The 20,084-nt window shown below is 39.6% G+C and overlaps 1 protein-coding gene and 1 long non-coding RNA gene across 4 annotated transcripts; both read left to right on the top strand.

Annotated features, from left to right (window-relative positions):
* The first annotated feature begins 525 nt into the window (after window positions 1-525).
* On the top strand, window positions 526-1,626 carry LOC112192477. Its single transcript, XM_024332230.1, has one exon. The coding sequence runs from the start codon at window positions 526-528 to the stop codon at window positions 1,624-1,626; it is 1,101 nt and encodes a 366-aa protein (XP_024187998.1).
* Window positions 1,627-4,149: 2,523 nt separating this feature from the next.
* Window positions 4,150-6,655, top strand: LOC112193771. 3 transcript variants are annotated; one of them, XR_005808103.1, is made up of 3 exons: window positions 4,150-4,595; window positions 4,710-4,816; window positions 6,014-6,655. It is a non-coding gene; the product is annotated as an uncharacterized LOC112193771 (long non-coding RNA). The 3 variants fall into 3 exon arrangements; XR_002934019.2 differs by having other exon boundaries at window positions 4,684-4,816; XR_002934020.2 differs by having other exon boundaries at window positions 4,684-4,816; window positions 5,997-6,655.
* The last annotated feature ends 13,429 nt before the right edge of the window (window positions 6,656-20,084 follow it).

Here is a 20,084-nt window from a genome sequence, read left to right as displayed (position 1 = left end):
CTCTTAGTTTTGATTAGGCTTGGGTGAAAACCAAAGCCGAGCATTGCTAAGGCTTGGTGTCTTAGATTAGCCTTTTAATTCACTTTATTTTCATTTTGTTTGCTTAGTGACTTTAGTTCCGACCACCCAAGCATTGTGGGTTAGCCACTAATCCCCGTGGTACGATAACTTTGGGTATTATACTTCCCTATCTTGACAACGATACGTACGCTTGCGTAAATATGTATCAAGTCAAAAGCCAATGATGATGAAGAATGCACAAGTACCTATGAGGGAGCAAGAGCAAAAGAGAGGCATGTATAATGTTGACATTTCAAGTGTTCAAATGCAACAAGAGTTTAAGCGGATAGAAGGAGATATGCAAAAGAAACTTGATATGATTCTACAAGCACAAGGAAGACCACTCAATTAAATGGCATCACCAAGCCAAATTCGGGAGCCTAGTTTTGGGAGTCAAATCCATAGAGCAAGCTCGCTTGATTTGCGAAAGTGTACCAAAGCACAACGGAGTGTTCACAAAGCGACATGTACCCAGAATTAATAGAGCAATGCAATCTTCTCAGCTACCAAACAAAGCCAAAGAATGATCCTTATAGCAACACTTATAATCCCGGGTGGAGGAATCACCCTAATTTTGGTTGGGGTGGGAATCAAAACCGTGAACAAGGTCAAGGTTACCAAAGGCAAGGAGGTGGATATCAAGGTGCAAGTAGCTCACATTTCAACAATCAAGGAGCAAACAATGCTTATCATGCTCCTAGACCACCTTATCAAGCACCATCTCAACAACCTCTACCTCTACAACAACCCCAAGTACCAATACAAGAAGCAAGAAAGACACCTACCTTTGAAGAAATGATGGCGGCATTTGTGAACAATCAAGCAAAGCAAGATGAGAAGATCAATGTCATCCAACAAAGTGTGAGCAAGCTTGAGGTACAAATGGGGCAACTAGTCCATGAGTTGTGCCAAAGGAAGCAAGGAGTGTTTCCAAGTCAAGTAGTCAACAGTCCAAGGCATGAAGCCAAGGCCATCACCATTTTGAGAAGTGGAAGGCAAGTTGAGAACAATGTGTACATGCCCACTAATGAAGAAGTTGTAACTCCAAGAGAGCCACCGGCTTTTGAAAGGAGATTAAAGCATGAGCAAGTTGTGTTGGATTACAATGAAGGACAAGATGAGGTCTTGAAAAACAACTCAAATTCCAAGGCCAACCATGAAAAAGAAGTGTCAAATGATCATCCAATCGATAGATCATTCCAAAGAGGTATCCCTTTCAATCCTCCTTTGAAGATTGTGCAAGAAGAAGAAGTGTCTCTCCCTTACCCTCAAGCTATATGGGAACAAGAGAAAAAACTCAAGAAAGAGAGCCAATTGAGGGAGATGATTGATTTGTTCAAAAAGGTTCATATAAACATTCCACTCCTTGAAGCCGTGAAGACAATCCCATCTTATGCTAAGTTCTTGAAGGATATGTGCATGAAGAAGAAAAAGTTCAAAGAACATGAGCAAGTGGCTCTTTGTGAAGAAGTGAGTGCTATCATTCAAAGAAAGCTTCCACCAAAGCTCAAAGATCTGGGAAGCTTCACTATTCCAAGCAAGATTGGAGAAACTACGTACTTTTGACAATTGCTTGATGGATCTTGGGGCCAGTATTAATTTAATGCCCTATTCGGCTTTAAAGAAGCTTGGTCTTGAAGGAGATTTGAAACCAACTTCAATCACTTTCCAATTGGCGGATAGAAGCGTGAGGTATGCTAGAAGAATCTTGGAGAATGTGCTTGTCAATGTTGCAAGGTTTGTGATATCGGTGGATTTTATAGTCCTAGATATGGAGGAAGCCCCCATGGTTGACAATGAGCTTCCTATCATCTTTGGAAGATCTTTCATGGCCACTACCGGTGTCAAGATTAATGTGAAGAAAGGCACCATGTGCATGAAGGTACTTGGAGACAAAATCAAGTTCCAAATCTTTCCTCCCCTTCAAATTCTAGATGACGTGAATGAATGCTACTTTTTGGGTTACTATGGAGAGGCAAGAGTAAGGGGAGATGAGAAAAATAAGAAAGAAGTTTGGGCACCTCTTCCGGTCTTACCATATTCACAAGGCTTTGAGTCACTCCTCACCCCCATCAAGAAGAAGAAACAAATTGGAGGATTGCTCAAAGGAGCACTTGCTGACATGGGAGCTTGCCTTGGAAGTTCAAAGAAGGTAAACAAGGGAGATGGTTGTCTCAAGAAGCCCCATTGAGTGAATGAAGAATGATCAACGGACCGACAAGATGTCCTTAAAGCAAAGCCCTACTTGGAGGTAGCCAAACTCATAATGCAAGTGAAGGAGGAGGAAAACCCTTGGAACCATTCTTGAAGAAATGACACCATTAAAGTTTAGCTTGGAAGGCAAGAGCTTAAAGCCTTGCATGTTGGTGATTGTTGGTGAATTGAATGAACTTCATGGTCTACAAAGGGGAGCATTTCTAAACCTTTTTCTTGCTTTATGTACTTCATTGTGTTTAAATTCCGGTCACTTCTTTGTTTTTGTGATAGTTTGCATGCTCCTTCTTACCATGCTTGACTCTTTCATTGCAAAGCTTTCAAGAAAACACTTTTTAACATTGAGAACAATGTTAAGTTCAAGTGTGGGGGGACAGTCTAGTTTAAATTCAATAAATTCAAATTGTTAAAAAAAAAAAATTTGTTTTTAGCTTTTAGTTGTTTCTAGTTATTGTGTGTTTTGTTTGTGTTTAGTTCCTTCCAACTCCTATGATGAAACTTGAACTTGACTTGTAAAGGGCTAGAAAGCATGTCTATGTCTTGTGAACTCAATTTTTCAAATAAAGGTTATGGGACTTATGTTTAACTTCATTGTTACCTTTAATTGTCAAGTTGATGCATTGAGATATGGTTGGCATGATGAGATTTGTGAGAACTATTTGCACCACAAATGTGAGTTTTGAGCCTAATGAAAGTGCATCTAATAGCTCTTAGCACTTTATTCTTCATGTGTGATCAATATTTTGTGAATTGTATCTCTAGAACTTGCTTTATATCTCTCAAAACTTTTGTCAAGCATGAATACATTGCAGAAATGATTGAGGCAATAGGAATTCCACCATGGCCAAACAAGCTCTTATCCTAAAAAGATGATTATCCTTAGATTGCCAATTTGTGCGTTTGGTTAGCCTTTCATTTCTTTGCACCACAAATGTCTTACCTTCTAGCTTAAACGCTAACCTTACCCTTTCCAAGTTTTCTTAATGAGCAAAGTGAGATTGTATATGTCAAGATGCTTCAAGAAACAAACTTTGGGGGCACTTGAAAAGAAATAAGTGTGGGGGAGAATTATGTTTGTTGTGCAATTGTAATTTGTCTTTACATTTCAAGAAAGTCAAGAAAGAAAGTCAAAAAAAAAAAAAAAAAAAAGAAAGAAAGAAAGAAAGAAAATCCAAAAAGAAAGTTTTTCTAGTTGATCAATAAATAGTTTTTAGTTTAAAGTTTGGGGGAATGTGTAGACCCCGTGAAATTCCGAACGTCACTTTTTGATGGGAAAATTTTTCGCGACCTTTGTTCGGCTAAATACTTTTGGAAATAGTTTGGACTTAGGCCTTGGGCCCGAGAATAGCGTAAGGTTAGAGTCCAAAATTTACTCTGGACACCCAACCGACGGGTATGCTAGTGAACCTAGCCCAATAAGTTAGTCAACCTTTGACCCAAACCTCTTCCTTGATCCAACATGGTTGTAGCTCATAATGACATCTTGGCATAATTTTGAAATATACTTGTGCGTGCGTTTACGATTTTCTTATTTTACCTTTCTTAATAATTAGAGAAATTTCTGCTCGCCTTACCCGAAGCTTACTCGTCAAGCATCTCACCGACTTTCAAAAGCACAATTTATTTACTCCTTATGCTTTTCAAACTCGAGCAAAACTCCGACAAAACTTGCCTTGCCATTTTTTCTATCTAAAAAATAAGTTTTGTGAGACCCGATCCTTATTTGGCATTGTCAACACTTTAATTTGAGTTTTCTTGTATTCACTTATTTTACTTTTATTTTCCCCATCATTTTGGTTTTTACCACCTTATTTTTTTTACCCCAAATTATCTGCCCAAAGCTGAGCCTTCTCCTTCACACGCAAAACTCAGCTTTTCCTCTTTCCTTGTTCACGTCAGAGTTGGGCAGAGAGAAAGGGAGCCTCGTTAAGCTCTTCCCCTCCACGTTTCCATCATGCAAAGGGAAACTCCTCCAAGAACATTACCTCAGACCTTCAAAAGAGAGAACCCAGGCCATAAATCGTCACTCACCCTTCTCTCCTCACCTTTCCTCTCGTCCCTGGACACATCAGTCTGTTTACGAGACCAAAAACACCTAGTTAGAGACCTCCGATCAAAAAACTTTATTCACAAAAGTTGTTCGTCTATGTCTCCTCTATTTAGCCTCAAAATTTCAGCTCCATCGGAGTCAATTTGAGTCCTTTAAACCCCTCGAAGCCGAAGCTGTTCCGGAGCAAGCCTGTTCCGGATTTCTGCTTGAATTCCCTCTCTTGCTCTACCCGAATTCCCAACACCTTGCTTGAGACTGATACCAACAGTTGGTAAGATTCTTAAACTATCAAGTTCCTAATTCATTCCTCAATTTTTAGGCTCAATACACTCAAAACAACCCATCTACATATTGAGCAGTCTCTGTTTCACTTTGCATATTCGAGATTGAGCGAACTTCTTGGCCTGCAGCTGGACTCGATCCAATCAGCTTCCTCAGCTCTCTTTCCTGTTGAAATCCTCAAGAGAAACTCACCTTTTTGATTAGTCTTTGGTGAGTATCATCTTTTCCATAAAACTCTATGTATTTTTTGTTGTTATTACGAATTCTTGAAGATTATGAACTTGTCACTGCTGTTGTTGGTATCTTGCTGCCTTAATTTTGATTTGTCATCCATTCTAATGTCTAGGGATTCTGCTAGGTCATGGCTACACCTTGAGTATTAGAATCGTATTTGGTTCAAAGGTTATTTGTTGTTTGTAGCTGTCCAAATATCATGTTTCAATGCATTTTGTCATCGAGCTACAACACCTGCCCATATAGTATTAGAAAGCAACCTGAGCTATAGATCATTAGGAGCATTAGACATGCCTCTTAAGTGTGTTAGATTTGTGCTAGAACATGGTTATTTTGAACATTCAAATCATGCTTGATCATAGAGTTTATTTGTGTTATTGTTGTCCAAACACCATGTCTTCAAAACATCATGTTAGTGAGCTACAAGACCTTCCCCTTACAGTATTGAAGGGTGACTGAGACTTTAAGCTTTTAGAAGCTTTAGATACTTTCAATAGGTGTCTTAGAGTCTACTTAACCAGCCATTTTGGGTACCAAAAGAGCTTTACACAAAAGAACCAGTTTCTGCAGATTTTCAGTTTTCAGTAAAATCTGACCCAGTTTCGTTCATTTCAAAACTGGAGCTAAATCGTTGAGAATTTGGGGTCAGTTTCTTCTAGAGAAATATATTAGACGCATATATGAACATTCTAGAATTTGAATCACCCCAAAAGAATTTTTCTAGAATTAGTTATGCAATTTTGAAATCGGGGGACAGAAGCTTGTATTTCTGGAAAGAATCTGCACATTGTTTTACTTCAGCCTTTAAAACCTTTACTCTTTGTTTGGTTTCACTTGAAATTCAATAACCATTTCAATCTTACTGAGTTGGTTGTCAAGCCATCCTTCTTTCAAAATTTCTCAAGAATTTACCTCAAGTATTTTGAACAATTCCGTGACCCTTGGCAGCTCCTTTAAAACTCTGTTTTCGGTTTTCAGCAACCTGTCTTTTAAAAAGTGTTCTTACCCCCTCTTCCTAACAACAAACCCCTTATTGGAACCCAAGTGGTCTGGTTATTAGTTAGTAATTAGGTTAAAGGAAGTGTTTTCTTCGGAGAGTTATGTGAGTGAATAGCTAGCCTAGTTTATCGTGATTAATGTCACTTATTTGGTCTAGGCTTGATATCTTGGTAGGATCTTGTGAAGTGTTGGTTGCTACAAGGTTGCATTGAGGCCAAGTGCTGCAAGAGAAAGCTCGAGTTCCAGGTAGGGGATGCCTTTAACTCTATCTATGCTTTTCTTGCATATACACTGTTTTATATGAGGCATCTTGCATGTTTTGGAAATTATCTGTTTTTACAACTTGAAATGGTTTGCGTGGATTGGTTTGATGTGTTGGCAATTGATGGGGATGTAAGGAGAGGTCAGTTCCTCCTTGAGCCACCGGTGGTGGGCAGTGTACACCATGCCCTTGTTATCTCCCCTTTGTCTCTAGCCTTGTGATTAATGAATTCCGGAAAGTGATTGGCTAGATGGACGGTTGTGATGGAAGTGTGAAAGATGATCAATTGCCGTGGGATTGTAGTTACGTGGTGACGATCACGTGGAAGCGCAAACCGGTTTTTATCTACTTCTTTTATTCAAAACGATAAATCATATTGTTTTTAAACTTAGATATGGGGGCGGGCATGGGCAATGACTGGATGTAGGAGCCTAACCCCTACTTTAGTTTGTTTTGCAGGCTGTTGTTGTCGAAGCTTGGGCACGGAGGATAATCCTTGGAGGACACAATTTGTTTTATTCTATTTAAAGTTTATTTCTTTTTGGCTTGCTTGATTTCACTAAAGTTTTGTAACATTATGTATGGTTGATGATGTGTGTGATTGCTTACCACCAAAGTGGAACCCTAGGGTTAGAACCTCCATTTGAGTTTAGGTCTTAGTGGGCTAGACCTAGAAGACTCACGTAACTTATCATTCAATGAACTTAATGCAAACTTGGGCTAAGAACTAAAAATTGACATAGGTTCTAAAATTCAACACAACACCACCTTCCTTTCCTCTTTCTCGCCTAGTTCGTAATCTTGCGATTACGAGCCAAGCCCACTATACAAGCCCAAAAATTTCGGGCTTATAGATTTCTTGCTTTCCAACCTAAAGGCCTTGTCTCTTTGGGGAATTCTAGGCCCAAAACACTTGCTCTCTAAGTGTTGCGGGTGTAGGGTTCCTTGGGGAGGCGGCGCTGTGGTAATCTGGTCTCCGGGTCGCCACAGAATGGTTAAGAGAGTGAATCATTTGAAACATCTTAAGATCCTAAGTTCGTAAAATCTCAATAAGGGAGTTGCTTGTTAAGTTGCTTGGGATTTGTGATTTCCTATCTACTTCATTTCTCTATTCCTTCACCCTAAGCCTCATTATAACCTAATAAAAGTCCTTTTTTATCCAAGATGGTTTGTGCATGACCCGTGGAGATGAGATTGAAAAGCAAGCATATGGCGGCATTTGCATGAGATTGTTTGAGTGATAGTGTAGCTAATCTTTAAACACTTGTGTGAAAATTAGAGTGAAAATCTATTGAGTTTATAGTTAGCACGGTTTTGTTGTGCAAGCTTGGTTTTGGTACATCAAAGTGACAATCATGGCATGACATATATTTAACTCTAGCATTTGTCCCATAACTTCATAAACTTTTGAGACATGACTTAATTTTCTTGCCTTGAGCAAATTGTGTTCTTTGAGGACAATGTTGGAAGGATTAGGTTGTGTTAGTTTTGTTATGTTTCGGATTTGGGTTAATGCTCTTGCTTGAGGACAAGCAATATTCAAGTTTGGGGGTATTTGTTGGGTCACAAATAACTTATGCAATTGTGCCCCATAATTATGAAAATTGATTTGTCTTCCATGCTATTTTACCATTTTTAATCCATTTCCTTTTATTTGTAGGAAAACTTGCATTGAGAATAAATTGACTATTTGAGGCTTGAAATGTGGAGATTTGAAGCTAGGGGAAGAAGACACGGAGATTGGAAGAAAATTGCAAATCGACTTTTCCGGCGATTTTTCCAGCAAACTTTTCCAGCGATTTTTCCAGCAAACTTTTCCGGCGAGCTGCCACTCATGGAGGGCCTTTTCTCCAACAAAGGAGGACCATGGTTGTGAGAATATCCCATCTCTTGAAATTCAAATATCTCCCTACACCTTGACATTTTGTCACCTTGCCAATTTGGGACTATTTGGGGGACAATGGTGTAAGAGCATCTCTGCACACTTTGGGACCAAAAAGGACACATATAGCTGATCAAAGAGAGGCCAAAGATGAATTATTCAGCAATTCTTGACTCCATTCAATTATCTTCATCCTATCCAAGATCTATTTTCTCTCTAGAGAAGACACCACCATTTCCACCACTAAAACCACCATCTCCACCTCTAAAACCTCCATTTCCACCACTACAATCTCCATTTCCTCCTTCATTCAACACCACAATTAACCTTAGAGATTCCAAATTTCACTTTTCTTACCAATATCAAGAGCTTGGAGCAAGGAGAATGAGGTGACTACCATCACATCATGTTCTTGGAAACCCATCTCCACCACCTCTTCCGGCATCATCTATAGTCACCCTTTACTCCCTATCTCTTTATGTATTTGATGTTTAATAGAATGTTGAAGCTTGTGTATCTAGCTATGTGTGAGTAGTGAACTAGTTGGGGTTAGGGTTGAAAGCCCTAACCAAACTTGCTTGTATTGATGCTTTTGTTATAAATTGATGCAAATTCATGTTGTCATTCTCACATGCTAAGTCAATAGTTGAATGCATTACTTAGACCTAATCAATTTGAGTTATGTGTTTGCCATGACATGAAGTTTTTCCTAAAGATTGATTACCTTTAGGCAAAAAGGGAGCATGAAAGCACACCATGTGTGCATGTGAGGGTAGTGAGCAAAAATCACCTAGAGATAGGATTGGTTTGCTTGCTTGGTTACCTAAACTCTAAGCTTTATGCATTTAGGGGCAAAAAATTGAGACCTATCCGATAATTGAATTTGTCTCTTGGTAGTTAGCTCTAGACTTATCCGGTTAGAGTTAATAAAATGAAAGGGGTTTAAGCCTTAGTAGTCCTATCCGGATGCTAAGAGGGTAGTTGGACAATTAGTTTTGCATCATTCATATTCAATTACTTTAATGCTTGCAAGTGAGGCAAAAGGTGGAACCCAATGCCCTAACTCTCATCAATTTGATAACAACTTGTTTTGTTTAGCTTAGTTTATATTACTTGCTTTCATTGTTTCAATTTGAATAGAAATCAATCTCAAAATCAAAATCAAATCTCTACACACCATCTTGCACATACTCACCATGAACTTTGGTTCACTTGTGTGCATTTGTTTGTGATTGTACATTTGCATATTTTTCTAGTTTTTCCTTAGGTTTTCCCTAGCTAGGAAAGGATTTACCAATCCTCATGGGTTCGACATCCTTACTTAATGCCCTATTCTATAACTGTTAATGCTCAAAGTCCAGCGGTAGCCGATTCTTCGTTTAACGCTGGTCCGATGGGCGGACCGCTACTCCGAGGACTTGATAACTTTCGCTTGCTGAAACACGAGAGACAGGGCGTCAGAGGGAGACTGCGTTGAGCGGTCTTCACTTCTCCGATGCCTAAGTCAGTCACTGTATACAAGCGGCATAGTAATAAATGAGTAGTAAATGCGTAATTAATGAGGAGAGAACCTTTTATAGGTGAGGAAGAGGTTGATCTTCTTCTTGTTTCCGATGTGGGACTAATGTGCTTTGTTTCCCAGCATCTGGGGCTTCTGATGCCATCTTGATGCGGCGCGTAGCGGCCCGTCAGCGTTGATCTGGGGGCGATGCAGGGCTCGAGCGGTAGCCCGCCTGGCCATGCCTTCGCAGGTCACCCACTTGGTGAGATTCGATACCTCTGGCGGTACAATGAGCGTGGCTCATTATAGCTAATTATCCTTGTAAACGTACGTGTAGGTACAAGTCCCCCAAGTCCCCAGTTAAGGAGGGCAATCTTGGTTGGGGAGTTGATCGGCGGTGTGAAGCGTTTTCTCCGCTTAGACTTGCAGAGCATAATTAGTGTCAGTGCGTTGTCAACCATGGATTGACTGAGCGAATGCTTTATACCCTTTCGGGTGGGCCCCTGCTAGGCCCGCCAGGGAGTCCCCCACTCCCTAGCCAAGACGGACCTCCGGATGGTCGGCAAATTGTTTGTTGAGGGGAAGCTGCGTGGAGCAGAGGGTGTTGGGTAGCGAGCCCAATCTTAGTACCCAAGTGACGGGGGTCAAAGTACCCTATCAGGGTAGTCGTAGACTGTTGACAAGTCCCCGTGTCCCGTAGGGATGTTTTGACCGTAAAGCAGCGTTGCTGTCGTAGTCAGAGTGAGGCGTAGCCTTAGGATTCGCCGCCGGCGGATACCCCCCGCTAGTTGTAGTAGGAAACAGCGTCGCGCAGACATGTTTTGCGGTAGCTATTGAGCGGGGTTGCGCTCAGCAAGGCACTGGGTGTGCAAGGAGGGAGCTCTGCCGCCAGTGTCACGTGTAGCAGAGGCTTCCTGTTGCAAGTTGATGAGTGGAAGTTCCGCTCAATAGCTACCTCAAAACACGTCCGCGCGACGCTGTTTCCTGCTACAACTAGCGGGGGGTATCCGCCGGTTGCGAATCCCGAGGCTACGCCTCACTCTGACGACGACCGCAACGCTGTGTTACGGTCAGAACGTCCCTACGGGACACGGGGACTTGCCAACAGTCTACGACTACCCTGATCTGGGGGCGATCCAGGGCTCGAGCGGTAGCCCGCCTGGCCGTGCCTTCGCAGGTCACCCACTTGGTGAGATTCGATACCACTGGCGGTACAATGAGCGTGGCTCATTATAGCTAATTATGCTCTTAAACGTACGTGTAGGTACAATAACTTGTACCTCTTGCACTTGAGAGTGACTTTAATGCTAACAATTATGATGCACAAAGCATTCTTCATTGATGTTTGCAGAAAACACTGATCACATACCTAACCAAGTAATTGTACTTGATTGAGTAACAAAACTGAAATTGTGTTTTTTGTTTTAAAACTATGCTTCAGTTTTATCTTCCAAAGAAGTGGTCAAGTATGGTTTTAGAATACAAAACAGTAGTATGCATGCTTGATGAAAATAAATATGGATACTTAGAAATCTTTCTTCTGTCTAAAGATGTGGATACATTTCTTTGAATAACTTGTTTTCTCATTGAACATGGTATATTGATAAAGAACTCCAAGGTGTTATGCTTCTGCTCAAAAGTGTTGCTTAACATTATTTTTGTTATGGACTGACATGAATGCAAGTATGGATTGATTAAGTTTTATGTATGAACTCTCTTTGAACTGTTCTTGTTTTTGGTTGCTTAAAGCTTAATAAAACACAAAAAACTGAAAGTTATTTTCTTTACAAATTGAGAACTCACATGAATTTTGTTTTGCTCCTTAGGTAACTCTTACATGAACTTGAACAGTGTCTTGATGCTAACTGGAACCAACTATAGAGTTTGGCTAGATTCTGTAGAGAACTATATGGGAATGCATGAAAACATAGACTATTGCTTTACTGAGGATAAGCCTGCAGAGTTGAATGAAAAGAGCACCAAGAAAGAACCTGATCTTTACAAGAAGTGGCATAGATCCAATAGAATGGCTAAGAACCTCATCCGAACATCTATGTCTAAGACTGTCAGGGGAAGTATAGAGGAGCCAGAGCTAGCATCAGATTTTTTGGAACTCATAGGTGCTAAGTTTAAAGAAAGTGAAAAGGCAGAAGCAGCTAGGCTAACCAAGGAGTTTCATGATTTGAAGTACATGGGTTTAGGGGGAGTTAGAGAGCATATTATGAAGATGATCAATATAAATGGCAGACTCAGGGAGCTCTTGATAGAGGTTAGGGATGAGCAGGTAGTGCATTATGCACTACATTCCTTGCCTAACAGTTTTAGTCATCTTAGGACCAGTTACAACTCTCAAAAGGGAAACTGGACTCTAGATGAACTTATATCATCTGTGTGGATGAGGAAGCTAGGATCAAGGAAGAAAAAAACCTGTTACAGCCATAAACCTCATAGAAAAGCCTAGAAGGAAAAAGCCCCAGAACAAGTTGAAGCCTCTTAAAGCCATAACTAAGAGTTCAACAAATGCAGTGGCCAAGGAAAACAGGCCATTTAGGTTCAAGTGCTACTTTTACAAAAGAGAATGACACATGAAAAAGGATTGCACTGGCTATAAAAATTGGTTAGCCAAAAAGGGTAAGATTTTTTCTAATACAGTTTTTTCTTTAGAAATTAATCTTATAAATGTTTAACCATAGTCTTGGTGGATAGATTCAGGCTCACTTATTCATATTACTAATTCTTTGCATGGATTCATAAGGAGGAGAATCCCAAAAAGTGATGAAGTGAACCTGTATGTAGGCAATGACATAAGAGTGGCAGTCAAGGCTATTGAAACCTTAAAGTTCGATTTAGGATTAGGAAAATTGTTAGTTTTGGACAATGTTTTTTATGTACCTTCCATGAGAAGGAATTTGGTTTCAGTTTCTCTTTTAGTAAAATCTTGTTGTAGACTTGTTATGGATAGCAATGGAATTCTTATTTCTAAAAATTATGTTCAAATTGGTTCTGGTGTTATTATGAATGATTATTTACAGTTAAATTGTTCAATGGCTCAACAAGAAATTTTACTTGCTGAAAATAACACAAACAGTACTAGCACTTTAACAGGTGTTAAAAGAACCAAACTAAATGAAAAGTCTTCATTTTTATGGCATAGAAGACTCGACCATGTTTCACAAGAGAGACTGAAAATTTTGGTGAAAAACAAAATCCTAAATGAACAAGATTTTTCTGATCTAACAGACTGTGTGGAATGCTTTAAGAGAAAAATAACCAATACTAGAAAGAAGATTGCATATAGAAGCCAGAACTTACTAGAACTCATACACACTAATATATGTGGTCCATTTAGGCATCAAACTATCTGTGGGAATGTGTATTTCATCACATTCATCGATGATTTTTCTAGATACAGTTATGTTTATCCACTTTCAGAAAAAGCACAAGCATTGAAAGTTTTTCAAATCTTTAAGTTTGAGGAAGAAAATCAACTAGAAAAGAAAATCAAAACAGAAAGATCAGATAGAGGTGGTGAGTTTTATGGCAAGTACACTGAATCCAGCCAACAAAAGGGTCCATTTGCCTTGTTTTTGCAAGACAATGGAATTAAAGCTCAATATACAACACCCTATAACCCACAACAGAATGGTGTTGCAGAGAGAAAGAATAGGACTCTTTTGAACATGGTTAGATGTATGATGTGTACAACTAGTTTGCCTAAATTTCTGTGGGGTGAGGTTTTAAAAACTGCAAATTATATTTATAACAGGACACCTAGAAAAGCTATAGAAAAGATTGCTTTTGAGCTTTGGTGTGGCAGGAAACCTAGTCTTCATCACTGACATGTTTGGGGATGTCATGCAGAAGCTAGGATTTATAATCCAAGCTTGAATAAACTTGACCACAAAACTGTTAGTTGCTATTTTATAGGTTATCCAGATAAATCTAAAGGCTATAAATTATATTCTGCTCATCATTCACCTAGAATTTTTGAAACACATCAAGTAAAGTTTCTAAGTGAAAAAGTTCACAATACAAACCTTAAGGATTTAACCTCAGATTTTGAGGAAATTGTGTCAGATGAGAATATAAGTGTAGCATTGCCTTTAGAACAAGATGTAACTGATCAAGTCACTGGTCGAGTAACTGATCAAGCAGCTGTATCTGGTCAAGTAACCGATCAAGTAACTGACCAAGTAACTAATCAAGTACCTGTAACTGGTCAAGTAACTGATCAAGTACTTGTAGCTCAACCTAATCCTGAACATCCTCAGCCAAGAAGATCATAGAGAGCAAGAAAACCAACTTATGGGGGGGGGGGAGTGACTACATTGTTTATCTGCAGGAAGCATAAATTGAAATAGACTGTGCATAGGACAATGATCCAACTACATTTAATTAGGCCATTGAAAGTAGTGAATCTCATCAATAGCAACTAACTATGGAAGCAGAAATTGAAATAGACTGTGCATAGGACAATGATCCAACTACATTTAATTAGGCCATTGAAAGTAGTGAATCTCATCAATAGCAACTAACTATGGAAGCAGAAATTGATTCCATGAGCCAAAATGCAGTTTGGGAATTAGTTGAACCTGACCCCAAACAGAAACCTATAGGCTGTAAATGAGTTTTCAAAACCAAAAGAGATGTAAATGGAAATGTAGAGAGACACAAGGCAAGGTCAGTTGCCAAAGGTTTTACACAGAAGGAGGGCATTTACTTTACTGAGACTTTTTCCCCAGTTTCTACAAAAGACTCATTTAAGATAATCGTGGCTTTATTGGCTCAATTTGATATGGAGCTTCACTAGATGGATGTTAAAACAGCCTTCTTGAATGGTGAACTAGATGAAGTGATTTATATGAGGCAGCCCAAAGGATTTGTACAAGCGGGAAGTGAAAATTTAGTGTGTAAGTTAAGAAAATCAATTTATGGCCTAAAACAAGCTTCTAAACAGTGGTACAAGAAATTTGATTCTATGATTCTACTTTTGGATTTACAGAAAATTTTGTTGATGAGTGTGTTTAATTGAAGGCAGTTGGGAACAATTTTATTTTTCTGGTACTCTATGTGGATGATATACTTTTGGCTAGCAGTAACATTAAACTGCTTAAAGACACTAAGAATTTTCTGTCAAAGAATTTTGACATGAAAGACTTAGGAGAAGCATCCTATGTACTATGTATTGAGATTAAAAGAGATAGGGCACAGAGACTACTTGGTTTGTCTCAACAGAATTATGTTACCAAAATTTTAAAGAGATTTGGTATGGAGAAGTGTGCAGCTGGAGAAGTTCTCATGTCCAAAGGAGATAAATTGACTAAGAAGCAAAATCCCAAAAATGATGTTGAGAAGGAGAATATGGAGTTAAAGCCTTATACCAGACTTGTAGGAAGTCTCATGTATGCACAAGTCTGCACTAAGCCAGACTTGTCTTTTGCAGTAGGGATTTTATCAAGCTTTCAATCCAATCTAGGCCATGAGCATTGGGTAGCTGGGAAGAAGGTTTTAAGGTACCTACAGAGAACCAAGAATTACATGCTAGTGTATAGGCAAGCGGAGGATCTAGAACTTGTTGGATTTTCATATTCTGATTTTGCAGGAAATTATCCAGACGCCAAGAAGTCGACTTGTGGATATGTGTTCATGCTTGCAAGAGGTGCTATTGCTTGGAAAACCATGAAGCAAACTCTTGTTTCAACTTCTACTATGCAAGCTGAATTTATTGCAGTATATGAAACTGTGTGTGAAGGACTTTGGATTAGGAACTTTCTCACGCAGACCAAAGTATTGAGTCACATTGTGGCTGGCACACTTGTGATTTATTGTGACAATGAGGCTGCACTTTTCTTTAGCAAGAACAGTAAAAGATCAAATAATTCTAAGCATATTGATTTAAAGTATTACAGTGTTAGAGAAAGGGTAAAACATGGTGAAATAGTTGTTTTGAGCATTGATACGAATTCATAGCTAGCAGACCCCTTGACCAAGGCCTTGTCAGTAGCAGCATTCCAGAAGCATATAGGAAGCATTGGAGTTTTAGCTAATCTAGATGCTTAAGTTCAGTAGAGGGAATTAGTCCAGTTGGAGCAATTTAAATTTCTAAGGTTTCTGAGTTCTTGTATTTCCTTGAGTTGTGGATTTTCAGTTTATTTATCACAACTTGGTTGTAAAGACAGTTTATTATTATCAATAAAATTTCTTGAGGTATTTTCAGATTTTGGTTATTGTTGCAGCTTTTGTTGAATGTTTTGAAAAATTATCGATTTTGTGTTTAAAGTTATACTTGCTATCAGATGGCTTAAATCATGTATAGCATGATGTTAAGGTTCAAGCAACAATTTTAAGCCATCAGTGTTCAGTAAATTTGCTTGAGTTTCTGGTTTAAGAAACATAAAGTAGGACCTGGTAGATACCTTCTTGTTGATACACATTAGCATATATCGTATCAGTTCTGAATTGACATATGTAAATTGCAGGAGCTTGTGTTTGTGGTTTTGAAACTCTGCATTTTTGTAAAAATGTATAGTACTGTTTCTTGCTCTGCATAAGTAACTGTGATCTGACCATGTTGGAATGAATTTTTGGTTTGATTTTGTTGTCTGGCGTGCACTACAGTAAGTTGAGTAGTTTCTGACATTTTCTGGTGCAAATTATCAAGCTTAATATGTGTCAGTCCAAGGGGAGATTGTTAGAATCAACATGGACTTGTCACACATTAACATATAGTAAATTGATAATTATCTTAATGTCAAAACTAGTTCAACATGGACACAAACTATAAACCTATATTGTAAGTTAATGAAAGAGTGTATCAATTCATTAAGGTAAGTAATCCAAGTCTTAGTCTGCAAGAAAGACTACAATGAAGTGTTATGTAGTGACCTGAGAGGGGGGGTCCCACAGCGCCGCGACCCCGAGCCAATGAGAAACCGACATATCACTAACGACATCTCGATAACTCATCAACCCGAAATCACAAGGCCTTTTAGGTTCAGGTTGTTGGTTTACAAAACACTTTCTTGGACAAATGTCACAAAACATTCTAGCAACCGAACATCATATTTTCGCAAGCGGAATTTAAAGTGAGCTAAAAGATTTGGGCTTACGTTAGGAGCCTAATTTGGGAAATAACGAATCACGAAGTAAAAACAAGTATGAGAGACGCGCCCCAGGATTACGGGTCTCTCGAAATCTTTGTAAACGAGTAGGAAATAAATAAAAGTAACCAAACAAGTGATTTCAAATCCCAACAAGGGGCCAAAACCTCCTTTTGACAGAGTCAAAGAGAAGTGCGCCAAGCCGGACCATGTGCCTCCCAAGTACACTTCCCGACCACATGCTCGAAACCTGCACACTATTGTAGGGGTGAGCTTTCGTCCTCGCATGCCCAGTAGGGGCAGACCCAACCATGCTAGGTTTGAAAATAATAATATACTTGAAAATATTTACTACATAGCACGTTTATCGAAAATACTTTAAAAATAGGCAACCACAAACATTTATTTCTTTTATAAAGCATATGCAGTATGCTTCAACAATTTGGAGCTCCGAGATACTTACCAGCCGGCTAAAATAAAATAAATCGGTGACCGACCTGGTTCGTCCTGAGTTCGAGAACCAGCCAACTACTCTGTAGTACCTCCGACTACAAGTAGCGAAAGTGTCCATTTCCTGGCCCTGAGTCTCCTATGACTGGTTCACTGTCTGTACTTATCTTTCCTCGACAAACATAGGAGCACAGCCCCCTCCGGAGGTTCACGGTTATCGACACCGTGGGATCCCTAGGAATCTAAGCGTCTAGGTCCCATTCACTTTCAGGTCACAAGTATAAACATACAAGGGTACAGTATCTCAACATGCAAATCTAGCCTCGGTTTTCGTAATTAGCAATTATCAGTTCTGAAAACACATGTATCACGAGGCATCGACTAATGAACAGCCAAAAACGTTCTTGCAGGCAACATACTATCATAGTATAGCATTCTACATATACTGAAAAGTCTCTAACAAGGAAGGGACAGCTCACCCTACCTGGAATTGGAGTGCTCGTCCACGTTCGTGTTCGTTCCCGACTTTCGATCATTTGTCCAAATCCAAGTGCACACGCTCAAATCCTTTAACAAGAACTAAATCCGATAAGTATTCAATTCATAACTCATTTGCTCAATTTCTTTGAGTCACCAATTTATTCTAAATCGATATTTAATGGTAACCATTCCCAAACAATTCACTTAACGGAGTAAGCTCATTCGGGAGATGGTGATTACACTTCTTTCCATGTTAAAATTTCGGTCAACTGGTTTGACATCACTTTATTTAGCTTTTAAACTTAAGTGATTAAATAATAATTACCATTCCCGAAGGATTTCGCCTTTTAGACTCCTTTCGAGATATGGTAATTATACTTATTTCCTTAATGTATCCCAAGTCAACCAGTTTGACTCTTTTTACTTAATCAACAAATACTAGCAAATAAATTGTAGTTGCCATTCCCAATGATCACATTCTTACGATAACTTCGAGATATGGCGACACTAAAATACTCCGATTTTTAATCTTATTTCATGAACGATAATCCAATATCCTAATCTAGCTCAATCAAATAAAATCCACCATTTTCATTATCAACACCCTTTCAACATCGATAATTACTCACTTCCTTTCACATCATACACAATTTTAGTCAACTTGTCAAAAACCACAAAATTGGTCTCTATTTGTCCATTCTTGCAGAACAACACTTTTCCAAAATAATAACAGATAAACCAATTTAATTGGCAACCCATATCTCTCCATACATTCAAGCAGTCAACCATTTTCATCTTTGTTCACTACCATGGCAAGTTTCCAACACATACTAATATCCTTTCCAATTATCCTGAATTCCACTAAGTAGGAACAACATACTACAAAACAGATCCAAACACCCAGACACTTACCATTCTTCTTTTCCAAATTAGTAGCCGAGTCATCAAAGTTGCACTCCACCACCCTTAATCCTTCAAGCTCCCTATTACGAAAAATAGGATCAATAATCCATTCTCAGTCAATTTCGTATCCAACACAGAGTTCCTGGTTCTTACCTTACCCAACTCAATTTGAAGCTAAGCTAGCAGTTTTCCTCCTCCAAAAACCTCGAGTTCCCAGACTCCATGGACCTCAAAGCTCTCCAAATCAAATAACAAGTTATTAGAGTTCAATCTACTCAAACTAGAAGCCTCAACTAAGGAGAAGGGATAAAAATCCACGAAGAGGATAAGCTGGTGGCTCTCACGGCGGCGTCCACAGTGGCTATGGTGGTCCACGCGCCTGCGGCGGCGCGTGAGGCGGGTGCAAGAGTTCTGGGCGGAACCAGAGATCGGAATCAAAGGGTTCCGACGAACAAGAACACGTTGACTCCATTTATGGTGGTGGTTTGGCTCAATAGTGGCCGGAAGTTGGAGATCGGAGGCAGGCAGTGAGGGGATTATGATGTGAGGTGCGTTCGGTGGTCTTCCGGCATCAGACGATGCAAGGGCTTCTGGTACTGGACGAGTGGCTTGTTTTGAATCAATTTGTGGTGGCGATGAGTGGAGAAAGTGATCAGAGGTAGCCTTTCCGGCTGGGCATGGGGGCGGGAACTGGGGTGGTTGGATGCGGTAGCTGGAAGTGGTGCTTGCCGGTAATTCTTGCTGGGTTTAGGTCGAAATTGGGTCCTGGTTCAACAGATGGTGGTGATGACGTGAGGTGGTGACCGGAATCTGGGTTTCCCGGCGATGGCAGAGAGAAGGAGAGTGGAAGAGAGAGGTCCGGGTCGATGCATGGAGTCGATCTCTTATGGGTTTAGGTCGGATTGAGGTGGTGCTTCGATTGGGGGTAGCGGTGATGCGAGGCGGTGGCCGGATGATGTGGTTCCGACGATGGCAGAGGGAGAGGACGAGAGAGTGAGGTCGGGGAGAGAGAGAGGACACGGCCGAGTGAGAGGAAGAGGGAGTTTTGGGTTTTAGGGTTTTCTAACTCCTTTTATTTGCATCCTGTGCGAAATGTCCGTTGCGCCCCTTGTGACAAATTACCCAATTCGTTTAGCTGATTACTTTCGGGTTTTGGGCTCGTAACCTTCGATTGTTTTTCGTCGACAATCCTCTTTTTAAATTCTCAACTTTACCTTAAGTCCAAAATTCAATTTCGTAAAAGCCCAAAATCCAAGACTCTGCTATAGCTCAATTTATCATTTTCGAAACTTCAACAAGTCATTGCCTCAATAAACTTATGTGACCTTCTAGGCCCAAATGAAGGAATCTCGGCCCGAACTTAGTTCGAATAGCCCAATTAGTAGTCTCGACACCAAATTAATCTCCAAAGTCACTTCCTTCACTTAAATCACATTGCGGAAAAATCTTATTGGCGAAAAATTACCTTAAAAATTAAACAAAAATTTTTGGGGGCTCACATGTTACATTAGGAATCTAACTAGGAAACCTAATGCATTTAATGGGAAGCTTCTTTAGTGTTAAGTCACCTATATAAATAAGATGAATTGGTCCCTGTTGCCACCACGATTATTGCATTAGTTCTATCCATTGAGAAGCAAGGTTAGTAAGCAACAGAAGACTATATT

The sequence above is a fragment of the Rosa chinensis genome, chromosome 3 (assembly GCF_002994745.2).
Source record: "Rosa chinensis cultivar Old Blush chromosome 3, RchiOBHm-V2, whole genome shotgun sequence".
Lineage (NCBI taxonomy): Eukaryota > Viridiplantae > Streptophyta > Magnoliopsida > Rosales > Rosaceae > Rosa > Rosa chinensis.
The sequence above is the reverse complement of the archived record's forward strand: the minus strand, read 5'-3'. Positions and strand labels throughout refer to the sequence as shown.

Excerpts from the sequence above, each read along its gene's own strand:
- LOC112192477 (XM_024332230.1), top strand. The coding sequence starts at position 526 with ATGTACCCAGAATTAATAGAGCAATGCAATCTTCTCAGCTACCAAACA.